General features: G+C 46.0%; 1 protein-coding gene across 1 annotated transcript in view; it reads left to right on the top strand.

Moving 5' to 3' along the window:
- KCNMB4 (potassium calcium-activated channel subfamily M regulatory beta subunit 4) overlaps positions 1–26,393 on the top strand; it is a 64,139-nt gene extending 37,746 nt beyond the window's left edge. Inside the window, exon 3 of the mRNA XM_044756220.2 lies at positions 17,084–26,393. Within this exon, the coding sequence (XP_044612155.1) occupies positions 17,084–17,252 (169 nt within the window). The 3' untranslated portion in view covers positions 17,253–26,393. The remainder of the gene's footprint in view (positions 1–17,083) is intronic.
- The last annotated feature ends 445 nt before the right edge of the window (positions 26,394–26,838 follow it).

Here is a 26,838-nt window from a genome sequence, read left to right on the forward strand (position 1 = left end):
TGGCACTGTGTGGGGTGAGGGGCACAGACTCGAGCCGCAGTGTCCGAGCCTCAAGCGTACAGCTGGCTGGTGAAGGCCGACACCCGCCGGCCTGGGGCCTGGCACGTGCAGGGCTCCACAAATGCCCATGGTTGGAAGGGAGAGACCCGAGTACCGAGATGGTCATAAGATGCTCGAACGTGCGTCTGTCAACTGTTTTGTGGTTTAGGTTAGGAGAGGACTAGTTTGCTCATCACGGCTGTTTACCCAGTGAAACTGTAGATGCAGCCCGCACCTGGGCGTTTCGGTCAGCTCAGGCCAAATTGTGCTGTGGTGACAGCCTGAAGACTCGATAACTCGTGACAATGAGAGTCTATTTCCTGCACACAGTACGCACCTGTCCTGGGTCACAAGCAGCTTGACCCCCTGGCGTGGTCCCTGCAGGACCCGGGCTGAAGGAGCTGCCCCATCTGGGATTCAGCGGAGGAAACGACGACAAATTTCCCAGCAATACCTGTGCCTACAATTCTTAGTGATTTTCAAAGTCTTCATTATGTTTAGTTCAACAATCTGGTGGCTATTTACATGTATTTTCCTGAAGTTTGGATATTGCATGCTACCAGGGTAAAGTTAAGTTATGGCATATTCAAGAGAAACGTTAAGATTGACCAAAAGGGTCTTTTTAATTACTCAAGTTTAAAAAATTCTATTATTGTACCATAAGTCATCACTTTAATTGTCACCCATATTTCTCCATAAAGCCTTTGTTCTCCAAACATATATTTATAAGCAATTGATCAGTCAGGAAAAGAGCTTCACGATTAATTTAGCTAATTTTGCTGTGCAGAAGTATTTCAGTGTCTGTTCAATGCACTTGTACCGAGAAAAATCACTGCTTAACAGACGACAGCAAAACTTGAGGTGAAGCTGTTGGTCACACGCTCTTCACTATATGACTCAGGGGTTGGGGTGAGTGAGTCATTGCTCGCGTCGATGGAGACGCCAGCCTGTTTCTATCCTCCCACAGGCAGTGGCAAAGTATATATACTCTGTTAATTGTTTAATTAAGAAGTAACTGTCCGGTGCATAGTAGGTTACCATGAAATGGGGTTTTAACAAGTGGGAAACTTCTGGAATGACAATGTTATAACAGGAGGTAGCCCTGCTTCCTTGGAGCTTTCATAATAATCAAAAAGATATGCAAGTCACTTTTCCCCACCCAGCAGACATATTCCAGATCCTTTCCTCAAAGCTGCCAAGATAACAAAGCCATGCTGAGGGGAGAGATAGATAAAAGAAAATAAATCATGGCAACTGGTTAATTCTTCACGGAGGATCTCATTACAGGTCAGTGGACTTGACCTAAGCAGACGTTAGCGGTGATTTCCTGAGACAAAGCGTAGCACAAATCACTGTGGAATGAGTTGCAGGATCTTTTTCAGAGGCTTGGGAAAGTAGACTGTGTCACCTGCTTGGGCTCATCTGGCATGGGCTTCCCTCGGTGGGGGCAGTGTTTCCTAGCGCGCTCGGTCTGAGCAGTGCCGCGCGTGGGAGAGCAGTGCTGGCCAGCTTCCCAAGGAGGGTGAAGAGCCAGAGCCCGGGCCGGGGCGCTGAGGGAACAGCAAACGCTGGAGACGGTCGTGATGCGCACGTGGGTTGGTTGGATGGGCTAGAGAGAGAGAATTTAAAATAGCTAAGCAGGAAGAAAAGAAAAGAAATTTTGTAATGACAGAAAGAATAGTAGACATGATCACTTTCTCTTGGAAATTATCTGAAAATAGTTGGCACAATCTGCAAAAGCACAAACAAATACACATGACTGTTTATGCAAATACTTCTATGGTATTTACAGTTTCAGACAAATGTCTGTGGCCTTTGAAAGAATTCCCATGAGCCTTAGATCCTGCTCCCCTCCCCCAAAGATTTGCTTAACTGCGACTCTCTGGTGCTGGATTTTCACTCCCTTCTTATTCCGCTGACATTTACTGAGCTCTCACTTCCAGCTCAGCTCAGCCTCGTGATGCGATGCGATGTGATGCTCTCCTAGGTGTGGGAACCGCTGGAGAAAGTCCAGGCTTTGTGGAGTCGGGTGGACCTGCCGAGACCACGGCTCTTGGTGGGGCATTTGCATTTGAGCCACGGGGGTGGGGGAGCCTCATTGCTGTTCCCCTGCTTCGATTTCACCAGCCAAGGAGCTCCTGCAATCTTGATTATATCAAAAGTCGTGGGGAGAACGCATCTCGACCTCTGTCAAATGCCAGTCTCAGCTGCACACAGCGTGCCCAGTGTTGCTCAGATGGTTGGAAGATACGTTGACATTTGGGGGATCCCTTACCCGCCTCAGTTCCTTGAGAACCAAATTCTGGAGCTCCTGCCAGCCTCACAGACACCAGTGGAGTCCCTGCTCGGGGCATATTTTGGGCACATGGGTGTGTTTGTCATCTTCTCCCTGGAAACGGTTTCTCACACCCACGTTGCCAGCGTGTGATCTGTGGTTATACCTCCCTCTGGGCTCCGCATCCTCTTTGCCTGGAGCGAGGGCTGAGAACAAGATGCAGCTTAGGGAAACGTACAAGATGTGGTTGTTAAGTGGCCCTTCCAAAGAGTCTTTTCCTACATGTGCAGTTCCTCTGCGGGGGCAACCTGTGACTTCCTCCCGGAAGCCAGGACCGCAGACGCACGGTGCTGGACAGACCTGGAGGACACCCCCTGGATGTCATCTCGTGTCATTTCAGAGGACAGCCTCTGCCCTGTTTTTGAAGATTTTGAAAAAGACACAGAATAACTTTGCTCAGTGCTTATCCTCCAGTGTTCGCAACCGTTTCTCTAAGAAGAGCTTGTGTTTCTGCTTTCGTGTTGGGGGCCCCGCTGCTGTGTGTCCGTCAGGGAGGGGAGTGCCGGGATGTCCTGGTCAAATTTGTTGTTTTCCGGCCCTCCCGGCCCAGGCTTGTTAGGAGTCCCTTTCGTATCACCGTATCCTCAGACATGCTGGATGACAACAGCACGTTTCGATGTTTAGAATTAGTTCCTCTCAATAAGGAATTGAAAACCAGAAGGGTATTTCCAGCATTAACATCGTAAATCAGCATTTCTGTCTCTGAGGATGTTTCTCTGGGAGGGGGCATGCTGAGGTGGAAAACGGGTTCTGAGACACTTCCTGTGGGACAAAATGGCCCACCCTCAAGCTTCTCCACTTCTCCCTAAAATCTGACTTAATGACACATCATCGATCTTCAAATCTGAGAGAAGTAATTGCATGGAAGAATGCACATGCTTAAATAGCAGAATGGTTGGCTAGAAATTGTAAAACTGTTTTTATAAAATAGGAGTAAAGGGTTAGAAATCAATAGTATTAAAGTGATATGAAGTTCTGATCACACTGTGCACTTATTTCCTCTGAATTTCCCTGTGTGGAAACTCCACCTCCGTTTTTAAATTCAGAATTTGAAAAAAGATGTAAAGGGTAGTTAATGGAAACACGCTCCGGAAGGTCGAACTTAGGATATGGCGTAGGATCGTGGTTACATTGATGTGGAGCGGTGCTTCTGATGTGTTGTTCCTGAAAGAGCTGAGTAAAGAGGAGTCTAGAGGCTTTGGACACATTGATAAGCACTAAAGTTGGAAAGGAAACAGCAAAGATGTGTTCCTGAGACAAAAGGAAGTCCTGTGGAGGATGAGGTGGCGGTTCCTTGGGGAGGATTCCAAGGGTGTGCTGTCAGAATTTGCAAAGTTGCGTTAAGGATGCGGTTAGGAGCCTCAGAGCCTAGGACGAGGTGGGCACAGCCAGGATGTGGGAGGATGGTGTGGACGCGGGAAAGACGAGGTTTCGTGATGTCCTGGGGTAGGTGTGTTTTGTACATCAAAGGGCAAATGTTGAAAAACGAATGACAAAAGTACACATTTTTTAGAACTTAGGTGGAGATAATAGAAAAGTATTGTCTAGTTTTTTTAAATGCTTCCGTTGATGATTTAATTCTGAATGGCTAACTGGGGAAAGGCATAGACAGCTCGTGTCAGTGAAGAATTGAGTATAACACAGGACAGCAGTTCACGGTAGCGTGGTTGCCCAAAGATGTCTACATCCTACTCCTGTGGATTTATGTCACCTTACGTGGTAAAAGGGACCTAGAGATGTGATTCAGTGAGGATCTTGAGATGGAAGGTTGGGCGCAATGTCATAGTCATGTCTGTACAAGAGGAAGCAAGGGGATGACGGAGGAGGCAGGGATGTGACGATGGAAGCCAGAGGTTGGAGTGACGCCAAGAAGGGGCCGTGAACCAGGGAACATGGGAAACTTCTAGAAGCTGGAAAAGGCAAAGAAAGAGACTCTCGCCTGGAGCTGAAAGGGGGAACAGCCCTAACAACTCCTTCATTTTAGCCCAAGCCCATCCAATTTCAGCCTTCTGACCTCCAGAACCACAAGGGAATACATTTGTGTTGTTTTCTGCCACCAAACGTGTTACAGCAGCAGCAGAAAACACACAGGTCGCAGTTTCTAGATAGCTGTAAGTGTCGTTGACTTTTACAATGAAGGCCTGTGAGCTTTCCTTCAATTCTAAGCTTTGACAATGCCACAAATTTCTAAAGATTCTGGCTCTGTGTTGTTACATTCTGTGGGTTCACAGGTTCATTTCTCCAAGTTCAGAAACTTGGATGTGGACTTGATTTGAGGCTGTGATGGAAAACCTCAGTCCGGTCTCCCTCCTGTGGTCGGTCTCCTTTACTCCTCACACAAACACTTCACTTCTGACACTTCTGGTCACCAAATGTCATAGAGGGAGGGTTGCCCCCCACCAGGCAATTCTCTGCAACACTAGCTGGGTGTCCTACAATTTAACTCAATTCTGACACTGTCTTCTAGGAGGTCGTGTCAGGTCCTGCAGGTGAAGGGCTCAGTGTGCCCCCACCCCACTTCAGATGCCGGTCGCAGCGATAGCTCCCCAGGTGGCCCACGAGTTCTGTCTGACGCGGCTACAAATTGCAGGTTCCCACGACCCCCTCCTTGGGTCCACTTTGCTGGAGCAGCTCACAGAACTCAGGGAAACACTTGCTTACATTGACCAGTTTATTAAAGGACGTGATAAAGGAGGCAGATGAGGAGATCCATAGGATGAGGTCTGGGAGGGTCCTGAGCGCCCCGGGAGTGGAAGTGCTCACCAGCCTGGAAGCGCCCTGAACCCTGTACTAGTGGGATTTCACGGAGGCTTCCTCCCGTAGGCGTGATTCATCATTGACTCCACTTCAAGCCCCTCTCCAGAGAAGCGGGGGAGGCTGAAAATTCCAAGTTTCTCATCGCGGTGTGGTGTTTCTGGCAACCAGCCCCCAAGCAGGAGCCACCCAGCGTCCCCTCCACGGGGCAAACGATGCTCCCAGGGCTCATCTCACTTAGGAACTTACGATGCTTCAGGAGCTCTGTGTCAGGAACCGGGGACGGAGGCCAATCTCTCTATTTCTTATAACCTCCCAGAGCCATCTGTGCTGGGTATGAATTGTAGAAAAACACTATCCATATAAATACCCTCATTTGATCTTCCTAATATAGGTTTTATTCCCCATTTACAAATGAGGAAATTGCGGCTTGGTGAGTTAAATGACTTGCCCCAATTCAGTGGCAAATCAGAACTCCCAAAGCCGAAAGCCGGTGTTCTTTCTGGGGTCCCACAGCTCCCTGTTGGGCCTATGTGTCTACACCTGGGGACCTCAAGGTATTGAGAAAGCACCAACGATAGATGAACATTTCATAGGGTGATAATTTTCCACATTGGTGAGAAAAGGAAAGGTGGAAAGTCATTCCTATTTTAGAAGTAGGAATGCCCTTGCCTGGGGTTCTCCTGTTGCCAGCAAAGGACAGCTCTTACAAGTGTCGTCTCTGACTGTCTTCTTGCTGTCCTGAGTTTCAGTTGTCCTGGTTTGGGCTATAATTTCCATGTGGGTAGTGTGTTCCTCCACGGAGAAGATGAGGACAATGCGTATTTGCAGGTTCTCTCTGTTAACACCGTGTGGCTTGTCCTAAATAGGGAGCCTGTCCATTTTTGTCCTGATTCTTCTTTCGACAGAGTGTCACTGATGCAGCGTTTCTCATCAGCCTCATCTTATTCTGGCTGCCTTCCCGACTGTGTTCTCCTAGGCTCATGTCCTTGCTTGTTCATCCTTGGTCCTGCACCCTCCCTCCCATCTTTTTTTAGATGTCCTTTAAAACCGCTTCTCTTTGAAGAATCCTAGTCCAGCCTCGTTCTTTTCTTAGGTGACTCTTCTTTTCTCTCTCTGTGATCGCTGCTGCTCCCTACTGGTGAAAGGTTCTTCGAAAACTCACGAAGAACATGTTTGACCATAGTATGGGTTCAACTCAGAGACTATGGGACAGCAGATTTCCGTGATTTACAGTGTGAAGAATGTTTTGAAATAAATGCATTCCCAGTAGTTCTAATAGTCATCCGTCTGCAGACATTGGCAGGATAACTGAAGAACTGAAAGCGAGATGCAAAAGTGAAGTTTTCGTGTAGAAGAATGACTCTATAGTGAATAGAGAGTTTTAGATTCCAAAGGAAAGAAAATATCCTAAATTATGCCCCTATTTCAAATTTTTATCTTGCAGAGAAAAAATTTGCCAGTTATCTTTGCTTTTTTTTTTTAATGGGAATCTATCTGAAGAGTAAATTCATGGAAGTATAAATGCTGAGTCAAAAGTTATATACACCTAAAATTTTAATAGATGCCAGCAACCACTCAAAACAGTTGTACCAACTTACATGAAAATGCTTGTTTGCCCACATCCACTCCAGAACTGAGTATTAGCAATTCTTAATTTTTACCAATTTGATAGGTAAAAAATAGTATCTTGCTTTTAATTTGCTTTTCTTTCGTTAATAAATGGAATTGAGCATCTTTTCATATAAATATTAGCTATCTGTTTTTACTTTTGCCTGTGGGTCTTTGTGGAGTTTTTCTGGCTATACAAAAATGTTTACATTTCTGTAATTGCATCATCTGTTTTTCTTTAATAGTTTCTGTGTTTTGTGTCTTACTTAGATATTAAGGTTGCCAAATTTAGCAAATTAAAATAAAAGACACCAGTTAAATTTTAATTTCCGATAAACAATGAATCATATCTTGAAATAAATAGGTCCAACAGAAAATTTGGGACATACTTATACCAAAAACCCCATTAGAAAGGCTTTTTTTTTTTTCTCATTCCAAGGTTATTTTGAAAAATTCAGGTGTTCTTCTAGAGTGTTCATGGTTTGTTTATTACAATTCAGTTTTTGATCCATCTGGATTTTCTTCTTTTGGTGGAAAGAATAAGATGGGGAGCCAATGCTTTTTTCTCCAAACGACCAGTATTGTCCCAACATAATTTATTGACTAATTTGTCTTTCCCACACTGATTTAAAATGGTATTGGATTTTCACTTTAAAGTTGGAACTACAAAGTAAGTACACAAGCTGAGAACTAACATGAGAATAATCTCTATCTCAGAAGAAAATATGTTTCTTTTCTCCAGTTTATTTCTGCTTAGACCTTAAATTTAAGCATTTTGGCCATAAAACACTTACAGCCCAATGTGAAATAAATAACTTACCTGGTAACTCAGAGACACAACAGACCGAATTACCCTAAAGAATAGTAATATTTTTCTTTCTTTCTTTCTTTTTTGCTCAGGAAGATTCACCCTGAGTTAACATCCATTCCCAAGCTTCTGTTTTTTGTATGTGAGCCACCACCACAGCATGGCCGCTAACAGATGAGTGGTGTAGGTCCACGCCAGGGGTCCAAACCTGGGCCGCCAAAGTGGAGTGTGCCAAACTTAACCACTAGGCCACTGGGGCTGGCCCCAGTAATACTTTTCTTAAGAAAAGCTCACAAGAATTGCTGCACCAAAACTGTCATCTGGTTTAACAAAGTCCTTCACCTCCTTGATGAAATCAGCAGGCTGGAAGTCAGGCTTTGCAGCTCACAGTCACCAATGGGGGTGACCCTCCCAGAGAAGCCTGCAGACGTGGTGGAAGAGGAAAGGGATTCACCATAAATTTAATGCCACTTCTAAGGTCTGATCTTAGAGAATATCTAGATAGTTTAAAAATTCCCTCTCCATTTTTTTCCAGTGGAGAAACAACAAAGGACTTATAATTGATAAAACCTCTGTCTATCAAGCTGACTCTAGGATAAAATGCATTCATTGCCTTGCTTTCTTTTAAGATACCATGTCACGAGCATCCTCCTGGTTTGCAAGTCTTGCCAATAACCCCTTTTTTTCTGAGAACTCAGGAGATACTTTCTCAGTCAGCAATTATTCCTAATAGGTCCCTGACCTTGGGTTGGGAAAACACACAGATGTATAAGAAATAACTGCCACACCGTGGGAATGCGCCCCATAAGCAGTCTGTTGCTCCCAGCACAGAGCAGCCTCTGCAGCAGAAGACCTGGGCTGAGGCGATGACTTGCCAGGGCTGCGTCTGTGGGGACAGCCACCGTAATCAGCAGGAAAACGTGTGTGCAGCCCAGCTCCCCTGGGGATTTGATGTTGTTAAATGATGGCTGTGGGGTAATTTGGGGCACCTTCTATTTGTGTTCCCAATCAAGGACGAATGGTATTGAATTAATTTTTTTCTTGCTTATCTCTGTCTGAGATGCGTGTGTTGGAACTGAAAGTGGTCATTTGCTTGTTGAACCTATTCTGTTTCTCACCATCGCTACCTGTGAGCTCCCCGCGTGGGGCTGGAATGCCGACTACAAGGGGCAAAGGAGGCTGAGGGGAGTGAAGGCAGTGCCGAAAGGAGTTTTAATTTGATCAAAGGAATTTCCAGTGATTTTAGCCTGACGGGCTTACACTGAAGAAGAAACTTGGAAAAGATATGTCACTGCCAACATGTTAAAATCATTTTCCGAGTTGTGAGCCCCAGATCTGTACTGATAATCGTTATCATGACCAGCCCCATCGAGTACTGAACGCTCACCATCAGGAAGCCATCCCCCCACGCACCTCCCATATGTTCTCTCCTTTACTCCTCAGGACAGCCGTGCAAGGTAGATATTATCATCCCCATTTTACAGACGAAAGATTAAGACTCAGAGAGATTAAGTATTTTTCTTAAGATGGTGAGTTAGCAAGTTGTAAAGGGCTTATTCAAACCTAGGTTTGTCTAACTCAAGTTCCTGTTCTGAAATGTCCTACACCGCAAGGCTGCTTAGGGTTTTCCCTCAGGGTGGACTTCAAGTATAGTCTTTCCTATTTATAATTGTTTCAAACCTTTATTGCTGCAAAATAACACACCTGCCGGTTTGCTGTATATCCTGCCAAAGCTGAATGCAAATTTTCTCTCCGGAAACTGCAGGTTTGGGGCTTGGTTTAATTTCCTCCGTGAAGAATAGGCAAGCTCGAGGAACAACTCTTACACAATTGAACGTGACGACTCTAAGTTCACCTAATTGGAGACCATAGTAAAGAAAGCGTAAGGATATTTATAACATTTATAGATCTGTAATCAGCCTTCCATCCAGAGGTGGAACCAGCTGTGGAGCAAAGCTGTGGTGTTGATATGAAACCTCCCAAGCTTTTAGAAGCCCTTAGGACAATGTCGTTGCTGAACTTGAGTGGCAAGATGGCTCAGGATGGAGCAAATCGAGGTAAGAATGCTTCCCACGGCCTCCGTCTCGGCCGCTGTGCCCCTCCTGTGATTTGTGACACAGCCTCATGCAGCTTCTGGATCAGCTGTTGGGTGCCGTCCTGTGGTCATGCAAGAGGACAAGCATTCTTTTCTCTTCTCTTGGCAAGTTCTTATGATTGCTTCAAACAGCAGCTAGTCACATTGGCTAATTATTCTCCGTAAGGACAGCTCAATTGTGCCAAAACCAAATTCAATGTTTTTATCAGCCAATCTTCAACATCTTTTGGTAGAAACAAATCTTTTAAAAATCATTAATCAGTAGATCGAGTCAGTATTTCCATGAGGTGCATTTTCATTCCCTCTCCTGTTAGAAAGCCCCTAGCACAGAGTCTGCTAAAAATGAAAACATCTGATAATACCACGTCAAACGTGTCTGGATTAGATATCAACGATCGACAACTTCTGCCTGGAAATCCTCTGTGATGTGGTCACCTCTCACCTGTAGCATCTCCACTGAGCATTTGTTTACACACTGAGGCTTTTGTAGAAAACTGACAAAGGCCGGCTGAGTCCCAGCTCCACGTGGACTAAGCTACCTGGGAATGCTTACACGGCAGGTGCTTCAGTCTTCGTTATGAAATGTCATTGTGTCACTTCCGTGTCAGGAGTCTAACCTGACGAAAGACTCTCCAGTCGACCAGTGACAGCGTGCTGCTGAGCGATTTCAGTCTTGAATGATTTGCATCAAAAACCAGGCTGATGCATTTGATCTTTAAAAAGCATTAAGTCAGTTATTCCCACATGTGAGTAACCATCAGCACCACCTGGAAAGCTGGTTAAAACCTCAGTGTGTGGGGCTGGCCCGGTGGTACAGCAGTTAAGTGCGCGCGTTCCACTTTGGCGGCCCGGGGTTCACCAGTTTGGATCCCGGGTGCAGACATGGCACCGCTTGGTATGCCATGCTGTAGTAGGCGTCCCACGTATAAAGTAGAGGAAGATGGGCATGGATGTTAGCTCAGGGCCAGTCTTCCTCAGCAAAAAGAGGGGGATTGGCAGCAGATGTTAGCTCAGGGCTAATCTTCCTCAAAAAAAAAAAAACCTCAGTGTGATTCAATAGATCTGAGACCTTGGAATCAGGATTATAAAAACACCTCAAATGATTTCATCAGCCAGCTTTGTAAAACTGCTATCAAGGGCCCTTTAAATGTATTATACAGGTTACTTTATGTAAAAATAAACGCAATCTAATTTATCGAGTTTAGTCCTAGCAAAAAGTTTGTTCTGACGCATTGGCATTCTTCTTTTTCGAGTGAGGGCAGCTGTGTGACTCATCTCTGCTCTTTTTCCCTTGGGTGCCGGGACGCTCAGAGGTAAGTTCCACTTATGCTTAAGGCAGGAGCTTTTCTTAGCCTGGGATTTCTATTTTTTCCACCCTACCCACATCGTCCTTGCTCTTTACTGTCAGTAAGGCCTGTATTGTGCGTAAGTCTTTTGTTTTTATTGTGATCCGTTTCAGATTCTTTTTAAAAGTAGGTCATGTTATAAATAATAAGGTTTAGAGCAGGAATAGATAGCACCTCTTCAAAAGGTGTGGAGGATAAATCATGCCATTTTTTGCATCAGTTGGCTGTGCTGCCCCACCAGAGGCCTGGCACACCGGACGGCATCACGCCTGCAGAATTACTGTGTGATGGTGAAAGTGGTGAAGACTGTAGACTTTAAAGTAAGCTTTCAGCAAAATACGTAAGTGCAAACTCCTGTAATGCTGTGCTGTATTATTTCTCGTAGAAATGCAGGTCAAGCTTGACAACTGAAAACATTGCCCAGGTTTCTCATCTACATGGTTTGTAAACACAGAGAATGGAAACACCTGTTCTCAGAAGGGTTTAACGAAGGCTTTGAAGACTGATAGAATTTAACAATACAACATAAATTAGAAACGTGTGACGAAAAGACAAACCGTGAGGGGTCTGGTTGGCACAAAAAGTCACAGTGTCTCGCTGGAAATGGGCCCAAAGTTCACCTTGCTAGCAGCCCGCATGGAAAGGAAAACTCTGCTCAGACGAGCAGGAAGCAGCTGTGGTCCTAAGTTTAAGATTTCTGTTTCCCGTGGGAGCTCAGGTTGAAGGCCATTGTCTTGTCTCTTGATTGGTTCAGCTGCCATCACGCGATGCTAGTAAATTGTAATGCAGTTCAGATTTTTACATGAACTGGTTAAGAAAAGCTCAAGAAGTTTTCCAGCCCGTTTGAAGAAGAGGTTGCTGTTTTCCCTGTCAGCTGACAGAACAGGTGTGTGGGGTAGAAGGAACTCATTTGGAGAGACGGAGTCGCAAGGAAGAGACGACTGATGTCTAGGATGCTGTGCACCAGCTCTTCGTCTCTTTGTCTGGTGGAACTGGGTCTGTGGCCGGCCCGTGGAGCCTTTCTGCCACTCAGGCCCGAGGGCCCTCTGGGTGCACCTCGTGTCAGGGTCTGGATTCCACCCCCATTTCCGCACCCGTCTCCTCCTGTCTCGTCCCAGGGCACCTGTTCATTCTGCAGGGAAGTGTGTGGACACTATGAACAGGACCTGGACATAGACTCAACCAGGCAGTCTCAGAAAGAGCCGGCTCAGTAGCTTCATGTTTCACACCAGTTTTTTTTTTTCACTATTAGAACTTTACACTGTGCTTCTTAAACTTTATTGTGTGTCAGAATCACCTGGGAGCTTCTCGAAAATGCAGATGCCCGGACCCCAAATTCCGATACAGTCAAGTAAGGTTGAAACCCAAGAGGCTGCATTTCAGCGAGCACCAGAGGTGACCCAGATCTGAGAAAGGCTGGCTAAGGGGCCAATAGTGCAGGTAAAACCATACAGAGACTGTTTCGAGTCACTGTCGTTTGTTCGGTTGTGTACACTTGGGCAAACTAACCTCTCTGTGCCTCAGTTTCTTTGATTGTAAAAGGACAATTAAAAATTCTTGCAGCCCAGGGTTATTTTAAGGATCAAGGGAGATTCAGTGTCCTGCCAGAGCACCTGAGGGTAGAAAGCACTGAGTAAATGCTGTCCTCTCACAGGAGACGCCCAGTGCTGGGTGCGGGGCGGGGCCAGCCCTGGAAAGCCCTTCTCAGGCGCCCGCGGACCGACTCTTGCTTTGGAACGTTCATACTCGCCCCCTCGGTTAGCATTTCCGCACACCGCGGAAGAAATCCCTGGCTTACTTTTTTGAGTCCTTTGGTGTAATCATCCTCTTTTTGCTTTTTGCCTGCATCCTCCACACCATCCTGATTTTACTGCATTATATTCAAATTTCATTAGCCCATTTATCCAGTTCCTCAAATGCCAAAAATCGTGATTTTTTTTAAATTGAGGTTATGATAGTTTACAACATTGTGAAATTTCAGTTGTGCGTTACGATTTGTCAGTCACCATATAAGTGTGCCCTTCGCATCTTGTGCCCAGCCCCTACACTCTCTTTCCCCCGGTAACCACTAAATAGTTCTCTTGTCCACATGTTTGTTTATCTTCCACATATGAGTGAAATCATACGGTGTTTGTCTTTATCTAGCTTATCTCGCTTAACATAATACCCTCAAGGTCCAACCATGTTGTTGCAAATGGGACAATTTTGTCATTTTTCACGGCTGAGTAGTATTCCATAGTATGTATATACCACATCTTCTTTATCCCAGTCATCAGTCAATGGGCCCTTGGGTGGCTTCCACATCTTGGCTATTGTGAATAATGCTGCCATGAACATAGGCGTGCATAAGTCTCTTTGAATTGTTGATTTCAAGTTCTTTGGATAAATACCCAGGAGTGGGATGGCTGGGTCATATGGCATTTCTATTTTTAGTTTTTTGAGAAATCTCCATCCTGTTTTCCATAGTGGCTGCACCAGTTTACATTCCCACCAGCGGTGGATGAGAGTTCCCTTTTCTCCACATCCTCTCCAATATTTGTTATTTTTAGTCTTGGTTATTATAGCCATTCTAATGGGTGTAAGGTGATATCTTAGGGTACTTTTGATTTGCATTTCCCTGATGATTAGTGATGTTGAACATCTTTTCATGTGTTTATTGGCTATCCGTATATCTGTTCATATCCTCTCCCCACTTTTGATTGGGTTGTTTGATTTTTTGTTGTTGAGTTGTGTGACTTCTTTATATATTATGGGGATTAACCCCTTGTCAGATATATGATTTGCAAATATTTTTTCCCAGTTGGTGGGCAAAAATAGTGGTTTTTTAAAAAAAAGTTAATCTTCAGTCCCACCGCTATGGAATTATGGGAGACTGAATTCTAAGCCCAAATCCGTTTGCAAGTAATGTTTGCTAACTCATCTGAAAGCTGCCTGATAAAATTGGAGGAAATTGAGGCAGAGGAGTGCCTTCAATTAAGGCCCTGAAGGCCCAGTTTGAATGACCCAGACTTTAATTATGTCCCAAGTATCAATTTGGAGAAAACCTCAGTAAATCCTGTAACTGGATGATGGGCTTAAGCATTCCCGTGCAGAGAAGTGTTTCCTGTAGGGGAGGAAAACCGGTTTTCCCTCTGCCCGCCTTAGGTTCACTGGCTGGTCCCGGTACATTAGACTGACAAGAGTCAGATTAACAAGAGAAGAACAGAGAAGTTCATTAACATCGTGCAGACACATGGGGCCACATAGGGATGAGTAACCCAAGGAGGCGGTTAGAACTTAGGCTTATATAGCATCTTAAAGGAAGCAATAAGTTTTTAGAGAGGTGGCAAGACAAAGGAAAAGGACTTTGAGTTTCTAGGGCAGCGTGTGTGGGAAGGTGACTATACGGGATAGTGGAAGGTAAGAGCTGGATAGTTACGTTTGTTGTGTGGCTTCCTCTGGTGCCCTCTCTGGGTTGATGAGGGTCTCAAGCTGCCTCTGGTGATGAACTTCTGTCCTTCCTGGAAGAGAGGGGAGGGGGCACCTTTACAAATTAATGTCCTGCTTTTAGGCAAATGGCGGGAGGGCAGAGAGCTTTTCTTTGATGTGCTTCTTCTCAATGGCCTTCAGCTCAAAATAATCCTCACGCCAAAGGGCAGATTCTGCTCCCCTTCGTGCCGTGGACGGGGTCTGTGGGGCATCTTAGAACTGTGCCAAACAGAAACATTCATTATTTTCATAGAAACATGAACATTTTTATGAAACATTTCTATCTCAAGGCAGAATTTTGAAACGATTACAAATTCGACATCGCTGACTCAAGTGAATGATGTTTTGTCGTTTGAAATATAAAAATAAAGCTTTGCCTCAAGGGCTCTTATGGGGGTGGAACTCCAAGAAGTTTCTAAATAAAACAAATATCTGGATCCAGCATTTCCAGTTATTATTTCTCTCCTTTTTACTCACATTCTTTTTTAGTAAATGTTCTTCAAACTGTGTTTCGGGAAATATGCGTAATGGCTCCAACTACCTTCACCTGTGGCTGTTTTCCTGGCTCAGTTGTACAGTACTGTGGTGAAGAATTCAACATCAGCAATAGTGACGGAGAAGGAACACAAAGACGATACTCACTGAGGCATTTACTAGAAAATTAGCTGTAATACACATCGCTGATGGAAATTACAGGCAAATCAATTAAAATAGTGTTAAAAATACAAGTTAAGGTCCCCCAGCCACATACGCCTCCACTTTTAGCCACTTCAACCATTTATAAGTGAACAGTCCCACGGCATTGAGTGCATTCGCATTGTTGTGCAACTTCGCCTTTGATGAAGAATCTAGCTCATCTTTGTACCAACAGATTCTGGAGTAGAACAGTCCAAGAAAGGAGAGAAGGAAGGAGGGAGGGAGGAAGGAGAGAAGGAAGGAGGGGAAAAAGGAAGGAGGGAGGGAGGCGGCAGGATCACCCGCGACAGCGTTTACCTTCCTTGCACACTTAGCTGAGGCGCCTGACGGCTGTGAGTGCTCACGGCTGGGGAGAGAATCACGTTGGCGTTCGGGTCTGGGGTTTCAAGGACTGTGCAGTATGACCAAGACTGTTGTGGTCTGACTGTTTTGGACCTGCTTCTCTACCTTTCCACATTCAAGGCTGGAAGTCTCTTGCACTGTTGCTCAGATAATAAGGCTGCCACCCGGGCAGTCCCCTTCATCAGTGGCGGTTGTTTACTGACACCTATGAGTAGAATAATGGCAGTGACAAAGTCAAGGACCTTACGGGAAAGAAGGACGTGTACATTAATATATGTCACAAATTAATGGGAGCACAAATCTTGAAGATAATGTATTGTTACGGGAATTCAGAAAAAGGAGTAGCTCCTGCAAGTTGGAACGCTTTTTGCTTAATTGTTACAGTGACTCTGCATTCACTTAGTACAAATTTTAATTGAAATGATGTAAAATAAAATGTCAATAAAAATCTCACTTTCTGTGCAAAATTTGAAATGATACTGTGCACAAGAAAAGGGCAAGGATTATGTAATTTGAAAGCTAGTCTGCAAAACTGTTTTTGTTGATACCACGTGATGGCCGCATTATGGGTAGAAGAGAAGTACCCAGCGCTCTCTGTCAGTCTTCTGGGAAAACAGGTCTTGAGTCATGAGAGCTGTGATCAGTGAGGGCACCTAGGAAGGCGTCTCTCTGTTAAATGCCCTGTGCTCTGCAGACGCGGGTGTTCCTGAGGGCCTTGGACTCATGGTTCTGCACTAGTTTACCCTCTGGAAGAAGTGCTGCTCCTTTAGCATAACTGAACAAACCTTCAACAAACAGCTCGCAAAAGGTGAACCCCTTGGATGAAAGCTAAGTTCCCAGGGTCTCTCTCGTGATCAAGGATGAGAGATCGCAGCTCGTGGAATGGGTCTCGTCTTCACTTCCTGTGAATGAGACCAATGCTGGAATTGAAAATTCCACATTGATAGGATAGAAATATGTTGCTAAGACTTTGCAAAATTCATCAAGAAAGTGGTCAGTGGTTTGAAATGGTGGTTAATCCCACGCAGAAGCATGGAAAAATGCATGAAATCCAACCATTCTCTTGTCTGTTCGTTAATAAAACCTTCACATAGAGAAGCCGAGTCGATCATAGGTCTTTCTGATTGAATCCAAACAGTGCCCTTAACTGACTTTTTTGGTAAACTAAGATCATTTGGGTCCCACCCAAGTGCAGAGGTCTAGTTTGGGTTTGTTGAGAATGCCAGCCGTCAGTGGTTTTTAGGTTGATTCAAGCCACTTTGACCAGCAGACATGGAAGGGTCAGCGAGACAGAGGATGATGGAAACAACTTAAGAGTGGAGGAAATAATAGCAGAAGAGGTGGCTTCACTTTGGACATATTCAACCTGTAAATTACCTCGTAAATAACTTGCAGATTTGCACCAATAACTTGATTCAAGACCTCAGAACTTTTCATAATGGATTTGACCCTCACATACAGTATTTACAGTCAGAGTCCATGACGATCGCTCCCTTTGGGCTAGAGGGCAAGTTGGGCCCCGGGTTGCAGAGTTATGCCGTGCCGAGGCGGTTGACCACTCTTTCTTTCCTGTCTCCACTGCCTTGCAGACCGGACGATGTGCTCCTGCATCGCACGCATGATGAGATTGTCCTCCTGCATTGCTTCCTCTGGCCCCTGGTGACATTTGTGGTGGGCGTCCTCATCGTGGTCCTGACCATCTGTGCCAAGAGCCTGGCCGTCAAGGCGGAAGCCATGAAGAAGCGCAAGTCCTCTTAGAGGGGAGGGGGCTGTGGAAGGGAGCACAGGAGCTGCACTCATTGCACACGTCTGCCTCAGAGCTTCGTCCCGGCGCGGGAGCTGGAAGCGGCTATGCAGGGTCTCCGAGAGGCTCCTCCCTCAGTGGCAGCAGGAACAGGCACAACTGGAAGACGTGGAGCCTCATCGATTGTACTCCATGTGCCGTGGCAATGGCCAAAGGGTCGAGCTCTTAGCTGTATGGAGTAATCAGAAAATCCTATAAGAAGTTAATTTTCTTTGGAAAGTAATAGTATATAATTGTACAGTGTAGCATATAAACCACTATGATTTATGCTACTTAAATATATTAAAATAGAGTGGTCTGTGTTCTTTTCTATTTCCTTTTTTTATGCTTAGGACACCAGAGTTTAAAAAAAGTGTCTTCTAGGTTTCGTTTGATTCTGCTAGATTAAACTTCTCCTTGGAGACAAGGATTCTGCACAAGTCTTGACCTCACTATATAATCCCCAGTTTCCATCACTACAGGGTACCTTTGACTCCTGCTTGAGGAAAGGCAGCTGTAAGGTCAGCTCAGTCTCCAGGCACTTCTGAGACCCTGCAGCAGGGGCCCCGAAGACCCGGAAGATGTCCTCCGGCACTCGGCTTTGTGTCTCTGCCATTTTTCTCCAGGCTGTTTCTTCAGAGAGGGAGGAGACTCTGCACAACGCCTGTCCTGGCCCTGAGAGCACGTGGTCCTTTATTCGTCTGTTCTTGTCACCTTGATGGACTGCGCAGCAGAATGTACGTGATGTGAAGGACGCTTTCCAGCTGAGTTGAATGCTGTTTTCATTTCTTTTTTCTTTCGGGTCAGAAAAAAATACTCAAAATCAGTTCAAGCATTTCGTTTTTATTTTCTTTGTCTTTTCCTTGGTGTTATCAGTATTAAAACAAGAATATTGTTGCTCAGTTTGCTTGGACAAACCTGGAGATGCGGCCCAGCTCACATCACTGCTGCTGCTGAGCTCTCTGTGCCTTTCTCAGAGTTTGTTGTGGAGACCACACTTCCCGTCTGCCACAAGCTCCAATTCCAAGTGTCAACCACAGGTCTCAGTGAACATCAACCCTCCCCTGTGTGTTTACCAGGTAGAATGCAGCCTTTGTTTAGATGAGGTGTACATCTTTAGTGGAGGAACAACTGACAACGTAATTTCTTTTCTTTCTCTAATGTTCTTCAGATGTGCTTCCATTAGAATAAAGGCAAACTGGAATTTAAGGACAAGCTCCCCTCAGTTATTTGCTCAGGGTTCTAAGAAACACATATGTTAGCGAATGATGATTTCCTGACTTTTAGTCCACATACCACTGTTTTCTTAATTTCAGAATGCAAGTAATTGACAGAGCCATGCTCGTCTGCAGAAGAGCGTTGAATGAGTATGATAATTTTTTTCTAATTCAAGCGTTACAGGTTTCACTGTGACAAATGCCTTGAACACACTATTTATGACATCCTCTCAGGCAGCAACGCTGCCTTGACTTCATTCTCAGTCTTCTGTGCAGCATCCCTGTTGTCTTAGCAACACCGGGAACTGTTCTAAGCACAGAGACACGACACGGGGAATCAGAGAAAACTGTCTTTGCGTCACATTGTGGGCGATGAAGTCTACTTTATCCCTTTTACCTTAATCCGATAACCTATGATTAAGTGATTACAGAGAGTAGATAAAAATAGTGCGTAGCATACATTATGTTTTAGAGAAAAGGGAAGCTGATACATATTGACCTGAGTTCATTTATTTGTTTGATACTCACACAATGATATTAACTAAATGCCTCTATTTAGGTCCAAAAGCCTACGTGGCTGTGTTCTGCAGGTCGACGTCTGGAAGTGGGGAGGAGCACGCTGAATTCATGAGGTTGCATGTGGTTTTAGGGTCTTACTTGCTTACAGCTGGTTACCGTTGAGGCTGTTTATTTATAGTTGTCGTTAAGGATAAAATCCAAAGGAACAAGGAGAGGACATTTTTAAGATCATAAAAGATAAAGAAGCTTAACTTCTTAATATTTTAATTCTCTTTTTTGTTTAAGTGAGGAAACCATCTATGCTGCTGTAACAGAGCCCCAAACTATGATGGCGCATGAGAGAGAGGTGGCAATCCAGGGGGAGGTGAGAAGTCCAGGGCGGGCAGGGCGGCTCTGTTTCACCAGGTGATCAACGGACCCAGCATTCGTCTACCTTGCTGGTCTGTCATTACCAAGGGTGTCGTCCGCTCCGTGCTCAAAGCTGGCCCAAGGAAGCCCACCCACCTTGCGGCCTGTGAAAGGAGAGGAAGTTGGGAGCAAGCTGTTTCTTTCTGGGGAAGTTTTACCCATCACTTCTGTGCACAATCCGTTCCTGAGTACTTACTGCTTGGCTGTACGTAGCTTCACGGAAGGCTATGGCCGCTGTCTCCAGCCAGATGGCCGTATGTTCTAGCAAAACTCCAGGGGAAGGGTTCTGTTGTTAAAAGGAAGAAGGGAGAATGAATGCTGGAGAAGAAGACAAGAACGATGGATAGCCGTCCATTGATGGTCGCGCTGGGAGGGAAATCCGGCAAAGGTCCTGGCAGGAAATGAGGCTCTTGGTTAAACCTTGAATATGCCGTCTGGGAAAAACTCCGTGTCAGTTGTCCTCTGTAGCCTGTGGTTTGACTTCAGGAAATTCGCGCTCTTCAGACTCATAGCCACATCTGAAGCTTTTGGGGCACCACAGCTTTTCCAGGTGCCAGCCTGCTGCTGCAGATTCGCAGAGCTGGACGGCCTTCGAGATGGAGCGGACGCAGGCTTTCATCGCTCAGCGTGTATGTGGCTGTGCTAGAGGCCGGCTCTGTTTCCGTGTGAATGCTGCAGCTGTCAAGTCTCCCCACTCTTTCCCCTCGTGCTCCACCTCTGGGCAAGCTGATTACAAGCCAAGGGGCCCGCCACCTCGGCCCGGCTGAGAAGTTCCAACCTCACAAGCCCTGGCCTGTGCGCAGGAACCTGCCCCAGGCCCCACACCGCGAGAACAAGGAAGCCAGCCAGTCAAGTCACCTTGGGATCTGCTTGGAACCGCCTTGCTCTACCCTGAAAGTCCCATTAGATGAATAATAAACCTTTTCATACCCTCTTGATGTGTGTGGTTATCAGTCTCAACATCTGAACCAGATTTTGGATTGGGGGTTCAATGAGACCTCTGAGGGTGCCCACGATGTTAGTGATAAAATTTCATCAGAAACATGGAAGGTTCCTGGTTTATTTTCTTTCAGTTCTTGTGAAAGTAACCACAATGAGAGGGCTTCTCTTTTACAGTCTTACACCAGCAGCATCTTATCCACTAGTCTCTGTGCCTGGCCCAGACCCCGACCCTCAAGTTACCGGCAGTCACCTTCTGCAACAGGGAGTTCAAGTGGGAACGCGACACCCTTTAGCTGATCTTTTCTGCTGAGTGACTCCCATCGCCGGGCCAGTAGGACTTACTGGGGACTCCTGGGAAGGCCTCTGCAGGAACGTCTCCTGCTCTATGGAGGTGGAAGTGCTGGCCCGCAGACAGCAGAGCTGTCTCATCTGCTTGTAGACTAGTCTTGTCTCACTTCAGCTATCTTTCACAGGCCCTCACTAAAAACCAGCAAGGAGCAGTCAGTGCCATCATCACTGCTGTTTCTGACCGCTTTCCCCGAGGCTGCTGGCCTGCCGTCCACCTTGCTGGCAGTGTGAGTTTCTCCCAATGGTCAGTCCAAGCGTAACAAGGCTCGCTGGTTTTCCATCCTGCACCGTCGGTTCCTCACAGCTGCTGCCCGCAACAATGCCCAAGCCACATGTTCCAGCTTCTTGTTAGGGCAAGCCTGTAACTTCCACGGCCCTCCTAGGATGGTCTCACCTGTGATCCCAGCTGGTGACTCCTGGATCCATGTTGTCTAGCTCTTACCTGCTCCAGGCCCCAGGTGTGTCTCGCAATAGCTCGGATGCGTGCTTAGGCCTCTGTCTCAAGCTTAGCGATGGGCAGAGAGTGCAGTGACAGAATATAATGGGACGAAATACTATCAGCTGGCACGTATGGGAACCATTTACCTGGCTCAGACAATTTATCCCTCTGAAAAAGTATGGAAGTTTATCAAACCATATAGCCCCACTCTCCCCAGGGATGAGATCTGTGGTCATGTCCCACCACGTGGACCTCTCTTCTCACCATGCTTGAGTGTCTGTTTCTTGTTATCCATCAGGTCTGAGCTTAGATATGACTCTTCCTAGAAGCCTTCCCTAACTTCTTATACAAGCAGATTTCTCCTGTCATCCTCTTCCTCTTTATCCTGCTTTCTCCCGTCGTAGTACCTATTGCTGCTGGTATTTATTTGTTTGTTTACTTGTCTATTCTTGATCTCTCCCATTAGATGATAAGATCCATGAAGGTGGAATGATGTTGGGGGTATTTTTTTTCTCCCCTGGCACACAATGCCCAACACATTAAGGTGCTAAATAAATGTTTATTGGGTGGATAAGTGCACGAATGCTCCCAGGTCCATGACGTCCTTTGTACATGTTTCCTATCTCCTTTCCTGTCTTGGGGAATTTTACTGCACCTTCAAGGCCCACCTCGTCCCCCTGTCCTACCCGAGAATCAATCACTTCCTCCTCTGTGACCCTGGTTGTTTCAAGAACTGAGTGTGTACCGTCATTTTTATCCCGTGTGGTATGGCTGCTAATCCAGTGATTGCTCCTTATCTTCCACCTGTGAGACAAGAAACATAGCTTATTGATCTTTTTATACATGACAATAATAATAATAGTAACCCCCAACTAACTATTAAGTGCTTCCTGTGTGCATCTGAATTCTTTATCACACATTCGGGCAGAGTTAACTCTGAAAAATGTAAATTAGTGAATAAACAAATGCATATTGCAATTTTAGCCTTAAAATGAAAATGTATGATAAAGATAAGCTAAGGTTTTTGTATTTAAATATCATATGCTCCCCTTTAAACAAATGAAGAGCAGAAAAATCACTCTATTATCAAATTACCCCAGAACTCAACAGCTTAAAACAGGAAACATTTGTTATCTTAGACAGTTTCTGAAAGTCAGGAGTCAGGAATTCTAGAATTAGCTGTGATTCTAAATCATTCTTGGTGAAATTTTGCCGCACGAGTCAGGGTCACGGTGGAACAAACCAGAAGCAGGAGCCCTGCAGGATTACAGGGCACGTCTGACAAGGACACAGTTACCGTGTAACAGCACCTGCGAACAATCGTCTGTGTGTTTCGAGGCACGAAGAGGCTGCCGAGGCCGAAGATGTCACGGGAGGCTTCAGGAATAGACTTTTCGGTAACTTTAGACAGTTTTCAAGAGTAGATACTGAAGCATATGTAACTCTTGGTCTTTCCTCACTTTTTGCGAATAATGTTAAGTCAGAAATATGGGATTTAACAAGCAAACAAAGACTGGATTTGGAAATAGTGCCACTGTCGTTATTTAACACCTTGGGGAAATGTTTGAAAGAGCCCCAGAGGCCTAAGACTGAGAATAAACTAATGTCTTACAGATAAAACTGCTAGAAGCATCATGGGGGAAGCTCATGATGAAGATGCCTGTCAGTGATGTTAGCAGAAGAGATCCTGGGAAACAACTGTGCCAGTTAACAAAGGGAAGGAAGAAATACAGCGAGTGAACAATGTGGTGCCGTGAGGGGACCAAGTACCCACTTAGCCGTTTACTCTTAAATTCGCAAGTTGAAATTTCTTTAAGTGTTAAATGCTTTCTTGATAGTGGGCACCACAGTACCAACCTTAGACCCTGGCACTGTTATGTTGCCTCTCCTTCAGGGTCAACAAACTTCTCCAGTGGTGGGAGTTCTCCTAATCCTGGGGGACTCCCACGTCCCAGCCCATAACGTCCCCCTTGGACCTCACCAAGGCACATTGCTTCATCCTTTGTGACACTGCTCCTGCTTGCTTCAGTGGGGGGCTCCTGTGTGAAAGGACCTGCAACAGTAGATGCTCCTCTGAAGACCTCTTTCTTGAGACCCCAAACACTCCCCCATTCAACTCAGGGCAGGGAGAAGTTGGGAATTAACTTCCCAGGATCCTTGTGTCTAAATCAAACCCAAGTTGAAGATCTTCATGAAGTACCAGACTCCTGATGGACTCGAAAGACCTAAACTGGTAGAATTTTTAGGGCTGACTCCATCCAGGTTCATGTTGACACATTCAAACCCTATCCAAGCTTGTGTAGTAACTTCCAAAAACAGTAGCCAAAGGACTGAAACCAAGAGGTGAAGGCCTACTGAACAGACTCATCCTCACTGGCCCGATCCTTGTACTCCTGTCCTCCTAGTGGGGAAACTCGATGGGCGAGCATCAGATTTGTTCCGGGTCATAAATGAAGCAGCTGTTCCTCACTTCCGCGGGACGCTGTTCATCGTGGGTGTGTGTTCTGGACTCACTCACTGTGCTGTGCTTTCTGCAGTGGTTCTCCGTTTAGACTGAGATGGTTACACCCGTTGTGCCTCCCTAGGAGAGTCAGCCGTGTGCCTCGCCAGCTCAGCTTCTGTAATTTAATGAGGTGCCCTCCTTTTTTGTCCCCAATCCCTGGCTAGGACCTTTTGGACCTGAAGTTTCCCTGCAATTCTAATTTCACCCAATATTTGGACGCCCTCCAGCTGGGTGGTAAAGCTGAGCTGGGCGCTCTCGGTGCCATCGACCTTCTCAACAGCTCTAACTCAGACAGGGCTTTAACTTAGAAGGAATGTTATAATTTCACCAAAACAAATTATATCACCTAGGACAAGATTTATCCCAAGAAGGCAAATCTCTCACTTTAGACAGACTAAAAGTCGTTCAAAGCTTTCCCAGGCCAGTCGTTCAGACCTAATTCAGAGGTCTAATTAAGAGGATGCCGGTTACTTCCCAACTGTTCTGAAATTGCCTTTTTGTCATGTAACCAAGTTATCAGTCACCCAGACTCTTCCTTGGGAACCTAAACATGGGCCAACATTTTGTGATTTACAATTCGCTTTTTAACCTCTTCTTACCCTGGGTCAGCTTAAGTATCTTAAACCTTTCTACCTATTTATGCATAAACAATCCGAACAGGCCTTGGTGTTTGGACTCAGTTGCATGTTATTTATCAGAGAGAAGCTTGCTACAGCTTTTCTCTTGACCCAGTGGCCAAAGTCCCCCCCTCCTATTCGCAGAGGGGTGGTAACTGCAGCTAAATTAGTGAAGGCTGCCGCTGGCGGGGGTCTCCTCGGACGTGTGGACGCTCATGATGCACCATCTTTGTTGCTTTCTGAAGAGACACTGTTTCTTAGCGGGTAGCCTTGCCTCTCATGAAGTTCTGTTGCTTTCTCCTTCACACATCTCCTTCCCTGGCAGTCAGGCTTTAAATCGTGCTACTCTGCTGCTTTTAGCAGAAGGGGTAACTCATGACTGTTTCGGAACAGTCCATGCCCTGAGGAAATCCCTCCTCCGGAAAACCCAGAGTTAACCTTGGGTCGAAGGGTCACAGCAGAAGGCAAAAGCAGGAAATTACCAGGCTGGCTGTGTCAGCTGTGTCCTAGAGCAACCGTCCTCTCCTGGAGCCAGCCACCCGAGGCAGAGCCCCCAGCACTCGCCAGGACTGCCAGCCAACCAGACGCAGCAGGATTAATACAATGGCGAGAGGTGGGGAAGGTTTTGGAAATAACTAAGGATCTTAATCTCCGTGGGGAAAATGCAAAGAAAAATGGTCCAAAGATTAAAAAACTCTTACAGATTCTGTTTCTTGAGGAGGTGGAATGCCATTCATGAGGGGGCCATGAAGGTTGAAGGAGATGCCCTACCCGCCCTTATGACAGCCAGGCAGCTCCTTCTGAGAGTTTCCACGATGCCCTGGAGGGCCAGGTCTTTGGAAAAGTTCAAATCTATGACAAGGCACTAGGGATTGGCTCCCAAACCAGAAAAAACGTCACATATTAAGGACAACAAGATCTAATTGAGATTTGTCTCGTGATCCTCAGCTCACTGCTGTGCCAGTCCTCAGTTCCTGCCATGTGAGCCTGGCTCAGCCCAGTGAGCTCTGCCCCTGAAGAGAACGGCCCTAGGCCACTGGGCTCAGACCCCAAACTCTGTAAACACCCTTTCCTTCCTTTCTCTTTCTGAGCGACTGCCGAGACGTAGACAAGGGCGTCTCCCCTGCTGCTGTAAATTCAACAAACTCACCTTCGTTGGCTCAACAGCCTTTTCTGGGATCTCCAACAAAATTCACCTCGTTGCAGCCAGAAGCAGTATTTGGTTTCTGTAAAGCTTATTTGCTGTTATTAACTAGATCGTCTAAATCTCCTTCTTGGGAGTGTGTGCAGGCAGTTGGAGAAGAGTGTTTACTCTTCCGGCCTTTCAGTTGAGGTACCTGGTCAGATGATGGATGGAAAGGCAGTGCCTGCGTGCTCGAGGTCCTGGCACGAGGCAGCACGCAGAGTCCTGGCTCATCACAGCGCCTGCCGTAGTCCTCCGCCTGCACCTCAGAGCAGCCTGCAACGCCAGGTCAGGGGTCACCCCCGGTCTCTCACCCAGCGGCACTGGCAGGGGCCGCCTGCTCCTCCTCCTTCCTTCCAGCATTTGACCCCGATCCCCTTCAGTCCCCCAGCAAGTGAGGGAGGAATCCAGTCCTTAGCCCCTGCAGGCGGCTTTTCCTTGGGGAGGACTGAGTGGAGGCCTCTGTTCGGCGACATTTGATTTTAACAGTGAAAAGTGAAGAATACTTTGCCCCTGATAATTGAGCAGATTTCTTGTTCTGTCACTTTCCCTAAATAAACGAACAAACCTAACAACTTCTCAATAGCATTTTGGATGAGGTTGGGGCTGATGAGGGCGTCTGGATTAAGTTATGCAGGTGGTGAACTGAGGTCTAGCGGACACCTCGGTGTATTTTGGTCGCAGGGCACCAGCTCCATGAACACGAAGGGTCATTTAGGCAGGAGGTGCCGGGAGGTTTCCATGCTGTCCTTGTACATCAGGGACCAGAGACACCGAAACTGCCGTGTCTGCATCAGTTCCTAAAATCCTCCTTTCTTATCCTAAATGGCAACTCTGTGTTATTATGAAATTCAAATCTACTCTGAAATTCAAAGAGGAAACAGATGAAGTATAAATGTGTGAATAAAATCTTCTGAGCCAAGAAAAATAAAATGTTTAAAAGAGAAAAAAACCCCTCCAGAGATGTTGACTTTGCCCGTTCCGAGGCTGGATGAGAGGATGGGGCTGGGCCCTCCCCACGATGGGGGCTGAGCAGTGCTCCTGTGAGTTTGGGGTGTGGGGTGGAAGGTGTGTTGGTGGGAGGGGTGTGCTGGTAGGTGTGGACACCCAGCCGGGGGCGCGCAGGACGCCCTCCTTCGAGGTGTTTGCTGGTTTCTGTGGTGTAATTACCCACCATGGCTGACGCAGCTGTCAAATGACGTCACTGAACTTGGAGCTGGGAAGATGCGCAGCCTCACACCATTGCACAGTGTTCTGACCACACAGATTAGTGGACAAAAACAACCTCCAGAGCAGAGGAGTAGTAAAATGTGGTAAAATACTTAGGAAGCAATGAGTTTTGAGTATTTAGTAACCTTGTTTTTAATATAATTTATGAAGTTGTA

The sequence above is a fragment of the Equus asinus genome, chromosome 22, assembly GCF_041296235.1.
Source record: "Equus asinus isolate D_3611 breed Donkey chromosome 22, EquAss-T2T_v2, whole genome shotgun sequence".
In the NCBI taxonomy this organism is placed as follows: Eukaryota; Metazoa; Chordata; class Mammalia; order Perissodactyla; family Equidae; genus Equus; species Equus asinus.